The 13,781-nt window shown below is 41.4% G+C and overlaps 3 protein-coding genes across 7 annotated transcripts in view; 2 read left to right on the plus strand and 1 right to left on the minus strand.

Annotated features, from left to right (window-relative positions):
• Positions 1 to 4,211, plus strand: part of LOC135581720 (uncharacterized) — a 12,030-nt gene extending 7,819 nt beyond the window's left edge. For all 5 annotated transcript variants that reach the window (XM_065115678.1, XM_065115679.1, XM_065115677.1 and 2 more), the window contains 6 exons: positions 239 to 292; positions 723 to 770; positions 1,488 to 1,638; positions 3,297 to 3,462; positions 3,551 to 3,620; positions 3,688 to 4,211. In XM_065115678.1, the coding sequence (XP_064971750.1) occupies positions 239 to 292; positions 723 to 770; positions 1,488 to 1,638; positions 3,297 to 3,462; positions 3,551 to 3,620; positions 3,688 to 3,948 (750 nt within the window). In that variant the 3' untranslated portion in view covers positions 3,949 to 4,211. The remainder of the gene's footprint in view (positions 1 to 238; positions 293 to 722; positions 771 to 1,487; positions 1,639 to 3,296; positions 3,463 to 3,550; positions 3,621 to 3,687) is intronic.
• A 2,480-nt stretch (positions 4,212 to 6,691) lies between these two features.
• Positions 6,692 to 8,425, minus strand: LOC135616465 (metacaspase-5-like). The gene is made up of 2 exons (XM_065115682.1): positions 7,978 to 8,425; positions 6,692 to 7,750 (listed from the first exon to the last, which is right to left on the minus strand). Exons 1-2 carry the CDS (start codon positions 8,324 to 8,326, stop codon positions 6,852 to 6,854), a joined length of 1,248 nt encoding a protein of 415 aa, XP_064971754.1. The 5' UTR covers positions 8,327 to 8,425; the 3' UTR covers positions 6,692 to 6,851.
• Positions 8,426 to 9,197: 772 nt separating this feature from the next.
• Positions 9,198 to 13,769, plus strand: LOC135616466 (uncharacterized). The gene is made up of 7 exons (XM_065115684.1): positions 9,198 to 10,781; positions 11,030 to 11,148; positions 11,335 to 11,859; positions 12,177 to 12,453; positions 12,539 to 12,692; positions 12,832 to 12,931; positions 13,341 to 13,769. The coding sequence occupies exons 1-7, from the start codon at positions 9,750 to 9,752 to the stop codon at positions 13,459 to 13,461; spliced, it is 2,328 nt and encodes a 775-aa protein (XP_064971756.1). The 5' UTR covers positions 9,198 to 9,749; the 3' UTR covers positions 13,462 to 13,769.
• The last annotated feature ends 12 nt before the right edge of the window (positions 13,770 to 13,781 follow it).

A 13,781-nucleotide genomic window follows, 5' to 3' on the forward strand; every position in this document is an offset into this window, starting at 1 on the left:
TTCCCTTTCCAGTCTCCTTAACTTGTCCCTTTTCCCTTGATATATTGAACTTCATAAATAGGACTAATGTGTTCAAGTTGTCATTGAACAGTAACTGGAGATATTTTACTTTTCAAGATTATGGCTGCATGTTGGGGGAAACTCTTGACTTTTGTTTGCAATTTGCTTAGATGGTTCTCCTAGGATGTTTAAATATCTTTTTCTGCGATAATCAGCTTTTTTTTCCTTGCAAATGCAGGCAATCACATTTTCTGATTTCTTCTTGGCGGATATCATGACATCAATGTCAAAGGTAAACTTAAATAATATTCTCCATTTAGTTATTGTCATACAGCTGGTAAATAATCTTCCAATTAGGAGATTGTGTATGGTGCTTCTTTATACTATGAGTTGTTACTGTATCACTTATTTGGAACCGCTAGAGGCAACCAACATGGCCTCTTAATTTGTTTGATTGGATGCCTCAATTGTTACTATCATCTAATCTACGATTGTCGTTGTGTCTTAGGTCTCAAACTTCTATTGTTTTATGTTTTGACCACAGGGCTTCTCCCTGCATTAGATCAAACCTATTAATAAAATGTCAAGCATATATCATATACTGAATCGTCCTTATCCTGTAATGGTTCAGAGAGCTAATGAGACATGCCTGCTTTCCTGCTTTGCTAAACATGAATTTTCCTGTTATACTGAATTTTTGTTATTGTTCAAATTATTTCTAGGTATTCTCCGATTTGGAGCGTTCAGTTTGTCGGATGGTTAACAAACAGGTTAGTATAGAAGTGTTAAATCCATCTCTCTGCTCATACAATCTGTGGTGCAAGTATATACTATTTTCTTTTCTTAGATGATTGTCAAAGTTCTAAACATGCTTCACAATTTTGGCTTTCAGATTATGCTGACTTTCACTTTCTGTAACCAGATTTATGGCTTATCTCTATGGCCCTCTCTTTTATCTGTTGATAGACATTCTTCTGTAACATTTGTAGGAATTTGGCTGATTGAGTATTCATTTGTGTCCTTTAGTGCATAGTGGCTTGTGTATTTTGTGTTGCAGTTTGCACAGTTTTATACATTGCGATGGAAATCATACACAATTTGCTGTATCTGACAAGTTAATATAATAGCATGTATAACTGGGCCAGTATGACAAATGAATTAATCATGTATTAGTTAATGCTGTTTGTTTGGTTGACTTTTTGCAAGCTAAGTTTACTGTCACATTAAATTATTCCAGAACCACAAGGATGATAAAAGGGAACTATGTACTTAGTAAGCAATGCTAATTTCTTGTCTTATTGCTGTCATTCTTTTCTGGTGTCTGCAGCCACAATCTTTGGGATGTACTTAGTAAGCAATGTTAATTTCTCCTCTTATTGCTGTCATAGTGATCCTTTGCTGGTGTCTACAGTCACAATCTTTCTATAGGCTTGCAGTCTCTCTCATTTCATGAATAACATCTTTTATGTGGATTCATTCATATTCAGGTTGCAACAATAGCTTGGTTTGAGGCTGATTCTGTATGTGGCAGTCACTCTGTTGTAATCCCTGTGGTCCTTGTCTTTCCCTATTTATGCCGTTTTTTCCAGTGCTTACGTCAATATAAGGATACCAGAGAAAGGACATGCCTTTTTAATGGTAAATATATTCATTTTATGCTTTATCATACTTTTATTAAACTTTATTGTCCCTATTTATGATGTAAATTCTGTTGCATGATGTGTTATCTGTTTGTTCAAGGGGTTTCAATGTCTTTGTATAATTAAATGATTTTTTATATATAATTATAGAACAATGTTTAGGTATTCAAGTCTAGGAACAAAGGACCACTTATTGGACCATATTCTCTCTTTTCTTGGTTGATCCCATATTTTTTTGTTCCTTTTTATATACTTTTGTTATGGTATATGTAGATCCGATATGTCATTACCTTGCTTGAGAAATGAATTGACTCATTAATTTGATAGGCAAAGATGCTTAAGTCCAATTTGATATCAATATAGCCATCTAGGAGTGTCAATTTTTCTTACTTAATGCCTTTGGCCCAACTTGGAGTTGAAAATCAAGTCCAACTGTGGATGTCAGGCCTAGCCCCATTGTGATTCCACATCATGATGTGTTAGTAACTTCATCCATGGATAGTCATTTCCAACTTAAATACCTCGTGATGTCTAATACTAGATATGCTTTCGTACTAATTATCACGACTGCACTCAAGACTCAAGATGGGGTATGGGGTAATCGAACTATTAATCTTTTAGGTGACTATACAACAATAAGATGTCTCAATGTCCCAACTATTTGGGATTGGCTATATGGATTTTTTGCCACTATTGAACTCTATAAAAAAAAAAATATTATTAGTTAAATTAAGATCAGTTAAATTTTTATTCATAATTTCTAGTAAAATTTTCTTAGATCTCCCTCTATCTCACCTTGTATCATTAATTGTTTCACATCCTATAGCTATATTATCTGAACATCTCCCTTGCATATGTTCACAAGGCTATACTTAATTGTTTACAAATAAAAATATTTCTTTTCATATCCTTGCTAGTTAGTCTAAAGATATTTAATTCCAAATTAATGATAAGAGGCTCATCTATCCTTAAAAACCAATCTAGTTCTCCTTTCATTTCTAATTCTAGAATAAGTTCCAACGAGTGAATTCTTTTGCATATAGGATGACGATGATAACAAAAAGGCCATAAGTCCAACTATTTGAGGTCGGCTACATAGATCTTTTGCCTTCATTGAGATACGTAATAGAAGAGATCAACAAAATTTGTTCTCTTGAATAGTTGATGCTAACCATCTCAATGTGTTGCAGCTTTGGTTCAAGTGCTAACTTTTTAAAATTTCAAACCGTTCTTTGTATTCTGACCTATGAGGAAGCAAAGCTATATGCTACCTTATCCAAGCTGTATTGCATATTCTATATGATAATTATTACCAAAACCTTGTGATCTAGTGCTTGAACATTCAGACCAAGATCAGTCTACAACTTAGTCATTATTAAATATTATTTTGACCAAGTATTAGGCCCATAAGAGCTGTACTTGTGAGCTAATCCAAGCTTAATTCAATATTGTGTCTCAAGATTCTTAGCATTAAAGACAATAGATATCTTGGATTTCCTTTTATCGTCAGCTGCATATAATTTAGATCTTTTTCTTCCTCTTCTTTTTGATGAACAATTGCATTTAATCCTTGAATGTTGTCCTGATGTACTGGATTATCTATCCCTTTTTATCCTTTTCTTATTTTATTAACATGGTCGTTTGTTGTCTTTCCAGCTTTAAAATATTCAACTGCAATCCCTGTGATTTTTCTTTCGGCTCTCAAGTATCATGTCTTCCCAGACAGTTGGACCAAATTTTACCGCCCTCTTTGGCTTATTTCTAGTGTCATAAACTCATTATATTCATTTTATTGGGATGTGACTCGGGATTGGGATTTGAGGTATGCACCAGTTTTTCGGTTTCTTCATGAGTGTTTTGAGTGTTAAATTCATTTTTGTTGTATTAATCTATTGGTCTTGCATCTGCAGTGTGTTCACTCGTATCTTCAAGTTTAAAAATCCACATATTTGCACAAACCTTCTTTATGGACGAAAATGGGTATGTTCCTAAATCCAACAATTTTCGAGTGGGATATTATTTTTGCTAAACCTGTGTGGAATTGCAGGTCTATTATTGGGTGATCGGAAGCAACTTAATTTTTCGATGCACATGGACCTACAAGCTCTCGGCACATCTTCGGCACAACTATTTGACCGTTTTTACGATAACAGCTTTGGAGATCATGCGGCGGTTCCAGTGGATTTTCTTTCGCGTTGAAAATGAATGGAACAAGATAACGTCAAGCAAGCCAAGTTTGGAACTCTCCGGCAACGAAATCCCAAAGGAGGAAGATAGGCTACTTGGATCTGCCACCCACAACGTGTAAATGATTGTGGTTTAAATTGATCGATCCAGCTTGAGAAAATTTTGTAGCCATTTGCGGTTCTCTGTTTCTTTGGTTGCTATTTTTATGGTCTCACCAAATATTCTTTGGAGAATCTAGAGGCCTGCACACAACAGGAATGGGCATCAAACCTTAGCAGGCCATATATATAATTCTTACAAAATTATTTTCCTACAGCATAATATTGTAATCAAAAGCATAAATTCGTTGGTTTCAGATTCCGAACCAAATGTCTTTGATTTCTACCTTGTTGGCTATCACTATTACTGTTGTGGATATGCTGGGAAATTGGATAAGCCTATCGAAAGGAGAAACATCCGAGTTAGCGGGTAAGAATGCTAACTTTGCCCTTTTTGTTTTTTTTTGTTTTCCATTTTCGTTTACATACTATTTTTTAAAAATTATTGTAAAGTTTGTGACGATACTTCTGAATTGATCGTTGCATACTGTTTTTTAAAAATTATTGTGAAGTTTGTGACGATGCTTCTGAATTGATCGGTACATACTATTTTTTAAAAATTATTGTGAAGTTTGTGATGATACTTGTGAATTGGTCTTTACATTCCTATTTTTTTAAAATTATTGTGAAGTTTGTGACGATACTTCTGAATTGATCTTTACATACTATTTTTTTTAAAATTATTGTGAAGTTTGTGATGATACTTCTGAATTGATCTTTACATACTATTTTTTAAAAATTATTGCGAAGTTTGTGATGATACTTCTGAATTGATCTTTTTATATGTGTTATGAGGGTTTTTAAAAGTAGCCATGTTATTGACTTGATATTGAAACCCAATATGATATGGGGATCTTAGTCATCAATATAAGCTAACCAAATTCTAATGGGAATGTCCATCCTTTGAATCAAATCTAGAATATTCTTTCTAAATTGCATAGGTAGGACGATGTAAGAAGTCGAATTCTTTCTCGAATTCGTTTGAAGTCGTCGTCACCTCCCTTTCCTCCTCTCCGACCTGCTTCTACCGTGACCTCTTCGCAGAAAAGTTTGTAAGCTGAGATCAAGTAGCGCTGATGTGAGATGTGTCTGAATGACAGGAATGTGATCGTGAAAAATAAGGACATGTGATGAAGGGGGAGAGAGAGGGGGAGAGAGAGAGAGAGAGAGAGACAAGGCATATGTGGGTTTAATTACATCAGTGTTGTCATATTATTCCCCTGGTTATCTCCCAACCAGTGGAGAGAATATCTGACCACAGTAGAAGCAGGTGCTCGCATTCCCACAACCATCAATTGATTTCTGCGCAAAATATAGAATGAATTGCTGGTCTCTATACCTGCAAGCAAACTGATCATCTTCTTCTGGTTTGTTTATCCATGTAATACTGTAAATAGGGGAAATTAGCTCTTGCCAAATGTATGTTTTTTTCTCTTCACCGCTAGAAATACTTTTCATCAAGTTATTTACCAGCATAAGACATGAGCCGGGTAAAAAAACATAGAATCTCATTAAAAGGAACACAGGTTTTGCAAATTGCAATCTTTAGAAAATAATAGATATATCATTTGTTATATATATATATATATATATATATATATATATATATGAAAAATATGCAAAAACTAACAAATATAATTGTTTCTACATTTTTAAAACCCATAATCGGTACCCAAACTGATTAAAATTTATTTTTTTAAATCTTATTATACCCTTTTATGAAATTTGAAAAGGCCAACCTAGTTAAGGAGAAATCAATGATTTATTTTAATTTGGTATTAGGAATTTTACCTCTAGATCCTTTCGTTATGTCCATTCATATAATTAAAGTCTAAATTAATGATAGAAGAATTTTTTGGGGTAAATTCTCGAAAAAAAAATCTTTAATTTTTATAAATTTTTTTAGAATGCTTCAACTTTAAAAAATTATCGCAGAGAATCTTTTTCATAAATAATGAGTTTACCCTTAGTCACCTTCGTGTTGTCTCTGTGCATCGAACACACTTGTGTCTGGTGACACTAACCCTAGCTACCTCTCCTATTGATTGACTTCATCGCTATCGTTACCCGTAGGCCTCCCTTATTGTTGATCACTAACGAAGACAAAGGAGATGCAGCTCGCATGCTCTCGTCGTCGCATATGAGCAAGGAAGGAGAGGGCATGACCCATACGCCCTCACTATTAGCCATAAGTAAGGAACGAAAGTGGCGAGCCCACATGTGGAGGCGATCAAGGGCACCACGAGCAATGGACCATTGTTCGAGGCGAAGGGGGTAGAAGCGCAACTAGGAGCACACCTCAAGCAATGGACCATTGTTCGAGGCGAAAGGGGGTTAGAAGCGCAACTAGGAGCTCACCTCTGCTTGCAACTCCCCACTTTATCGACATCCTTGATAGAGGGGAATGAGAGGTAGGGCAATCGATACAAGACAAAATCAATAATAGAACTAATGAAGACAACGATAAAATGATGTTTCTATTCATGTGATTATTGTGATAAAATAATCTTAATCTTTTTGATGCAAGAGTGAGATTTTTTTTTTAAATTAAAACGTTTTGAGAGAATTTTTTAAAACTATAAATATTTTTCGAGAATTCATCCTTTATTTTTTAAATCTTTGCAAGAGTTAAAAAAAGACATCAAAATCAAATCAGTTCTTTTTATTTTCCTTTAACCATCTTATCCACTGTAAGAAGAGTTTATTGTTTCTGGTTTAGTACAGCCTTTACACTGTCATTACTACTCCCGTTGAAGAAAACATCACTAAAGCTGAGGAAGGAAATCCATTAATGATCAATCCACATTTCAGTTCACCTTCAAAGAAAAAGCTGCGGAACTCAATTCAGACAATAAACCGGCGGAAAGAAAGAGAGAAGAGAGCACAACACAACACAACACCACTCCACAGTCATCAACGACACAGCTCATGCTTCGCATATGAAAGCAGCATCCACATGGTCATCACTGCAGTAGAGACCCGGGCGCTGCGTGAATCCTTGCTTCTCCAGCATCTTCCGAGCCCGGAGCACCACCTTCCGGTTCGAGACCTCGCCGTCGGCTTCCCTGAGGATGGTCTGGATCGCATTGCTGAGAGCGCCGTAAGCTCCGCCCTGGCCACCCGCCGGGTTGGCGTCCGCCGACGTCTGGTCGGACTGGCAGCCGCTGATGAGGATGCCATTGTCTTCCCGGCCCTTCCTGCCCGCGCTCGCGTACACCTCCTCCGGCCTCACTTCCTCCTCCTCCTCCTCCTCCTCGTCATCCAGCTTCTGCATCAGGAACTCATGCGCCAGGCCGCCGACGATGCTCATGAGGCTGCCGCCCTCTCCGCCGTCGCCGCCCTCCCCGTGCCGATGCAGCTTGTGCAGGATGAACTTCATGAACTTCTTCACCTTGGGGCTGGCGTCCTCACCGAAGACCTCGAACAGGGTGGGCCGGATCTTCCCCACGTCGATGTCCTCTTTCCCCGTCTTCTGCTTCAGGAGCTCGATGAGGGTGGAGAGCGGGAGGGAGCGGTTCTTGAAGTAGCCCTGGCCGCCTCGTTCCCGGTACTCTCGTTCGGCATCGTGCGCGTCTTCGTGGCGGCGGCGGTGGCCTTCGTGGGGCAGGTGGATCCCCCGGGACTCGAATGCCTCGTGAACGGTCTGCTTCAGGAAGGATCGGAAGCCGAAGCCCGACTCAGATCCAACCTGGTCGGGGCTCTTGGTGCTCTCGCCGATCTGTTCCTTGGCCTTGTCGATGAGGCCGCCGCTGTGGCAGGAATCAGAGACGATGGTGAGCCGGCAGCCCTGAGGCACCTTGTTCACAAACTCTCTGAAGTCGTCGTCTGCGAGAGCAGCAAATGGACCAAATCATTCCCCAGGAATGCAACAAACAATCAACGGGCTGCATCCCCATCACAATCTCTCCAAGAATATACTGTTGGGCAAATTCCCGGATCCAAGACGACTTTGATTCAGGGAAAAGGAACGTAGATGGAAATCGAAATCGAGCATATGTTGGTGGTATATCAAGTCAACCAACTCAAGAACAAGATGATGAGTGAAGGCTGACCGGTGATGAGATTCATGTCGCAGGGGACGATGCACTCGTCGTAGCCGGTGTCGTCGTCCTCGCCGGTCTCGGCAGGGAGGCGGGTGCCGTGGCCGCTGTAGTGGAAGAAGAGGTAGTCGCCGGGATGGGCGGAGGCAACGAGGTCGGAGATGGCCCGGCGGATGTTGGCGCCGGTGGGTTGGGTGTAGGAGCGGTCGGTGTCGATGAGGACGGTGATGTCCTCCTCCACGAAGCCGAACCGCTCCACAAGGGACTGGCGCATCCGGTTCACGTCGTTGATGCAACCCTTGAGTTCCGCCTTGGTGCCCGGGTAGTTGCAGCCAACCAGCACTGCCCTCTTCGTCGCCATCTCCTCCTCCTTGCTGTGTGATCTGATCTGAGACGGTGCAGGTGAAGTCTTCTTGCTTGGGGTGGGACAGCTTCGTTATAGTGCGGTCGATTGTGATGATGGGAAAGATGGGTTGTAGGGAATGCTTGTTTTGACCTCAATGATCCGTGGTGGCAAGCAATTGGGGTTTCCGATGTGTTGTTAGGACCCACCTGTCCAATAGAGAAAAGCCACGAGTATTTCCAATTAACAAAGTGTATGGCGGTAGATGAAACATCTCTTTCCCTATTTCCTTTTTTTTTTGTTTTTTCTTCCCCTAAATAATAATAATGTCATCGTCAACAAGTAATAAGGTTTTCATTTTGTTTCTATTTTTTCATTTCTATCATTTAAGTTTGAAAATAACATATTTGTGTCTATATAAATATTAATTTACCATATATATCTCCTAAATATAAACAATTTAAATATCTAAAATTCTCTTTTTATTTGTGCTGATTATTATTTTTTAGTTTTCCTTTTCCTTCTTCCATTCCATGACATGCTTCCATCTTCCCAGGAAAAACAAACATTTTAAAGATTACTTTTTTTTGCCTTTTCTATTGTATATTGGTTTTAAGGATTATATCAAATTTTAGAAGAGGATAAGAGACTTAAAGCTGACATATATATGTATATATATATATATGTATATGTATATGTATATGTATATGTATATGTATATGTATATGTATATGTATATGTATATGTGTGTGTATATATATATATATATATATATATATATATATATTAGTTTTAATCCTTTTGACAATTAAGTGATGGGATGATCGGTCAAAGCAACCGGTCTCATGTAACCTTTCAAGTCTTCGCTGTCAACGATCTTACGCCCCTTCATTTCCATTTCTATGGCCGGCCGTGCGCCCATCTCGGTGAGAGGCGTCAAAACAGGCACCGCAACACCCGCCCCATCCCCCATCCATGCCTCTTCTTCCTCCTCCACAGGCTTCGGACTCCCGTCTCCTCCTCCATTAAAACCTCACAGTGAAAACACCAATTACTACTGCCTTTTCTCTTTTGGATGGAAGGACGATCACAGTATCGCATCCGAAGGATGAATCAGTTCGATTGCCATCACCATTTAAAAGCTCCTCCTGCTCCTGTTGTGCTTCATGACGCTGCAGTTGGCCTCCACCTTCTCGACGAAGCTGCAAAGAAGCAAAACAACGGCAGCAACACCGAAGGCTGCGCTTCTCTTTCTCTTGCTTGCACACGCGGCAATCCCTCTCTTGTCCTACTCTATGCTTTAGCATAGCACGCCATCTTATTACGTCGGACTAAGATTTGGACGTGTAGCTTTTGAGCACTCGTCTACCACCGTTCCATACGTACCATAGTGATAGTTGTTGTCTTCGTTGTACTCCTCACCGTACCTTCACCGCTCGGCATGGCCTCCTCGGTGGCCCGCATACCCTCCGCCGATGAGTGGCATGACCCCGGCCGCCTCGCCGCCGCCGTCTTCGGCGCGGCCCGCGGTCGTACCTCGTTCACCCCTGCCAACCTCAAGAAAGTCCTCGTTCGCCAGCAGCAGAGCAAGGATGTTCCTTCCTCCTCTTCTTCTTCCTCAGCTTTGACTGCTGCCGGCGATTCTGTCGCCGGTGAGGAGGACGGTGGGTCGCCGGCGACCGCGCGCAGGCGGCAGTCGCAGATCCACCATCGGTGGGCGGTGCAGCAGGCGCGGGAGATGGTCACCACCATCGACCGGCACGCCCAACAGGCGGAGATCTCCACGTTGACCACCACCTCCCAGCCCGTCTCTGTCCGCGCCGCCTCGCTGCTCCGCGAGGCGTCCCCTTCGGCCTCGGAGTGCTCCGCTGGAAGCGCCGCCGTCTCTTCTTCCGGCGCTGGCGCAGGCGCCGGAGATCTGCCGCCCAACGTCCGAGCCTCCTCGCTGATACAGATGTGGCGCGAGCTCGAGGCAGAGGCGGGGCTCACCCCGAAGCACCGCACGGTGTGCGGCGGTGGCACCATGGAGAACGCCAGTGCTGCTTCGTTCTCGGCCGACGAACCTTCTGGTTGCAACTCCGACTTTTCCGATGAGTCAGACGCGTTCGTGGACTGGAATTCTGACATGACGACGACGGCGAATTCTTCTTCTTCATGTTCATTGAACGACAACGAGAAAAGCCGGGTGGGGAGCATCGTGAAGATGCTGAGCTCAGGCCATGGCGCGCGTAGGTTCATGGCGACGTTGAACAGCGAGAACGAGCCATCGGGGCGAGAGAATCCAGTGGCGACGAACAAGACGGAGAGGCTCCGCAGCACGGGGTCGTCCTCCGTTCTGAGTCCAAGGCGGCTGAGAGGGCGAGGAGAGATGGAGAACCTGGTCGCAAGGATGGAGAAGGAGCGGCGGAGGGAGCTCGCGGCATTGGCCGAGCATCAACACGTCTCACGATTCCCATATCGCGGCCGTCTCCAGGTAAAAACTGAGACATCGTTTCTTCTACCTAATCGCTATTCTCTTCGTGGTAATAACGCAGACATGAGAATTTAAGACTTGGTTCTTTGTTTGGCAACATAATTTTGGTACACAAACAAGTTTGGAGCCTCACAATTGCAGTGATAGAACAGAGTTCTACAGGGCTAATACAATTTCATCTTCATGGACAAAGAGATACAATATATTCACACAATCTGTACAACATTTTCTTTGCATATTCTCCGTAGTCGATGCTGAGGCTCAAATCTCTTCGACGACAAGTGGAAGTGCACGATCAAATGCAGGGCCCTTCGACAGCTTCGGAATTGGATCGATTGCACAATGGATCCACAATCTCTTATCTGAGGTACATCCCAGTCTATTTGTAGAACAGACATTGCAGAATAAATGTGATTAGAAGCTTACCGTCACTATTTAGTAAGGTTAAGTCCATATAGGAACTCACTCACTCTGTTTGAGTCTGCACTCGTCATCCTTGAATTTGGCAAGCTCGAATTGCACCCTAACGTTCTGCTCGATCGACAAACACCAGGGAGAGATTTAACCACATAGGACAGCATTGTGGAGGCAGAAAGCGAGCTCTGGAGAGCTCGAGCAGTGCCCATGTCCAGTTCCCCATGGATGCTGAAGACACCGTCTACAAGAGCAGTGCACAAGTCCAGTTCCCCATGGATGCTGAAGGTTCAGCCCATACATATTCCAGCGACAACAATCAGTATCAGGAAATTGTGATTCATCCCCAAATCGCTCCACCTGAGACCAACTCATCATATTCCAGGAGTGATTACCTACAGGAAGGAAGCCAAAGTGTTGATGGTTCTTGGGACGAAAGGAACCTATGGGTGACCAACCTTGACTGGCAAAGACCATCAAATGGTTGGCACGGTGAGGCTGTTGCAGAGGAGCTTGAATCATACCCACAGCAAAACATGAGTAATTGGATCAGCAGGCCTTCCGATCCATGGACAGGATGGGGGGCGAACAGGAAACCTGATGCGTATCATGACTTGTTCCAGAATTTCTCTGATAATGTCGAGATCCGGGAGCTTCTTGAGAGGTATATTCTTCTTCCTCTCGGCTCATATCAGTAGACAAAGCATGATTTCATCTTTTCGTGTCGTCTCAAACTAATGATGATGATAGAGAATACCTGTGTTGCATCTCACTTGGAAAGCTTGTTCTGGATTTTCCTGTGAAGTAATTGTTGGTTGATACATTGCAATCTGGAAATTTTATGTCATGATTACTATATATCCAGTTTATTTCTTGGAACAACAATCTCGTCTGCTTGTGTTGAGTTTAGAGCTGCCAGACTTTTTGTGTTCAGAGCTCTGCACCCTTATTTGCCATCTCCTTTAATTTTCTGTGCTGCAGAAGAAGAGTCTCAACTTCTCTTGCAAGCGATTTTTGCAATAAGATGAATCAACTGATCTTGTCGTTCTTACACCGACAAACACAGCAAAGTTTTCATGAGAATTCAGAAGAAACACATGTGGATTATCCGTTCTGGCAACCAAGTGACGAGTACTGTAATGCTGAGCAAGATGCATCCGTCTCATCATCGCTGGTACCTCTACAATATCACACCTTGCACCACCCAGAGAACTGGCAACATACTTCATTCACACACCAGTCTTCTCACAATCTGCTAGTGAGTTCTGTCTCCATCTTTTCGCCGGTTCTCCAGTAAGAAGTATGTGCTTCTATATGACCACCATTTGCTGCCATCATGGAAGGACATGGAAGCTATGCGTGACTTGCGGAGTGATATGGCTCAAATCCATGAAGAAATCAGCGAACTGCGGGCATTGATCGAGAGTTGCATGGACTGGCAGGGCAAACTTAGACAATCTATCAAGCATGACATAATGGATGCGATACATCAATCAGGTTTGCATGTGCCTTTTTTTCCCAAAAATCATTTGGAGTAGTCATATTATAATGTTATCATTTACTGTTGGTCATATACTTAATCTGCAACATTATTATGTTATGACTAATCTGAATTGCAAAATTGGTTGCTTTACAGGTGGAATAGCAAGTGTTTCACAGGGTTCCAAAGCTAAACCAGGAGGGAGAGGAAGTTGCTGTATATGCTGTGAGATGCAAGTTGACTCTCTGCTTTACAGGTATATATGCTCTCTGTGTACGACTTTTGTGTATCATGTCCATTTTATATTACTCTAGAACACAATCTGATTAGAGAAATATATATATATATATATATATTATTAATACTAGATGAGACAATTATTAATGCGATATGGATAGTATAGTTAGAACGGATGAGGCAATTATTAATAATACGAGAAGAGATAGATAAGATTTAAGACAACTCTACAAGAAACTACAAATAAAGATTTAGATATTCTTATTTAATTAATAATTATTATTATGCATAGAATTCAACGACGGAAATAATTTATATAACTGATCCAAAGAGTTGTCATCATAAATAATTTACATAACTGATGCAAATAGTTGGATGGCTCTTCTCAGAATCTAATCTCTCCAGGAATCTAACTGGAATACTTGCAGGTGTGGGCATATGTGCACCTGTTTCAAGTGTGCCTGCCAATTGCAGTGGAACAGTGGATTGTGTCCAATCTGTCGATCCCCAATTGTGGATGTCGTGCGGACCACCTTTCCTAATTACTAATGGTGAAAGATGATGATGATGATGATGATGATGATGATGATGATGGCCAAAGTATTGCTGCAGTCTGTAAGGCAAGGCACTGACTAACACCCAAAGGAAACACTCGAACTTTTTTGTTACCAGAGCTTGCAAAACCTTCTTCAGAGGCTAAAACCATGATGACTCTTCGACTTCACATCATAGTTCTAGCTCAAGATTGATAGTGTGTTCATCATTCTTTCATAATGATGTAATTTCTTTGTTTTCAGTATGCATTGTGATCATTGGAGACAGGATGTATATTGTCTTTATATGAGGAATTGTTTGAAAAGGATTTACCA

This window comes from Musa acuminata, chromosome BXJ2-7, assembly GCF_036884655.1.
Source record: "Musa acuminata AAA Group cultivar baxijiao chromosome BXJ2-7, Cavendish_Baxijiao_AAA, whole genome shotgun sequence".
In the NCBI taxonomy this organism is placed as follows: Eukaryota; Viridiplantae; Streptophyta; class Magnoliopsida; order Zingiberales; family Musaceae; genus Musa; species Musa acuminata.

What these genes read in the sequence shown, in the direction of transcription:
- LOC135616465 (XM_065115682.1), bottom strand. Translation starts at nt 8,326, where the DNA reads ATGGCGACGAAGAGGGCAGTGCTGGTTGGCTGCAACTACCCGGGCACC. An exon ending in CGACATGAATCTCATCACCG is followed by an intron (nt 7,751 to 7,977) that starts GTCAGCCTTCAC and finishes CTGCTCTCGCAG; the next exon opens with ACGACGACTTCAGAGAGTTT.
- LOC135616466 (XM_065115684.1), top strand. Translation starts at nt 9,750, where the DNA reads ATGGCCTCCTCGGTGGCCCGCATACCCTCCGCCGATGAGTGGCATGAC. An exon ending in CATATCGCGGCCGTCTCCAG is followed by an intron (nt 10,782 to 11,029) that starts GTAAAAACTGAG and finishes TATTCTCCGTAG; the next exon opens with TCGATGCTGAGGCTCAAATC. An exon ending in TCCACAATCTCTTATCTGAG is followed by an intron (nt 11,149 to 11,334) that starts GTACATCCCAGT and finishes GACAAACACCAG; the next exon opens with GGAGAGATTTAACCACATAG.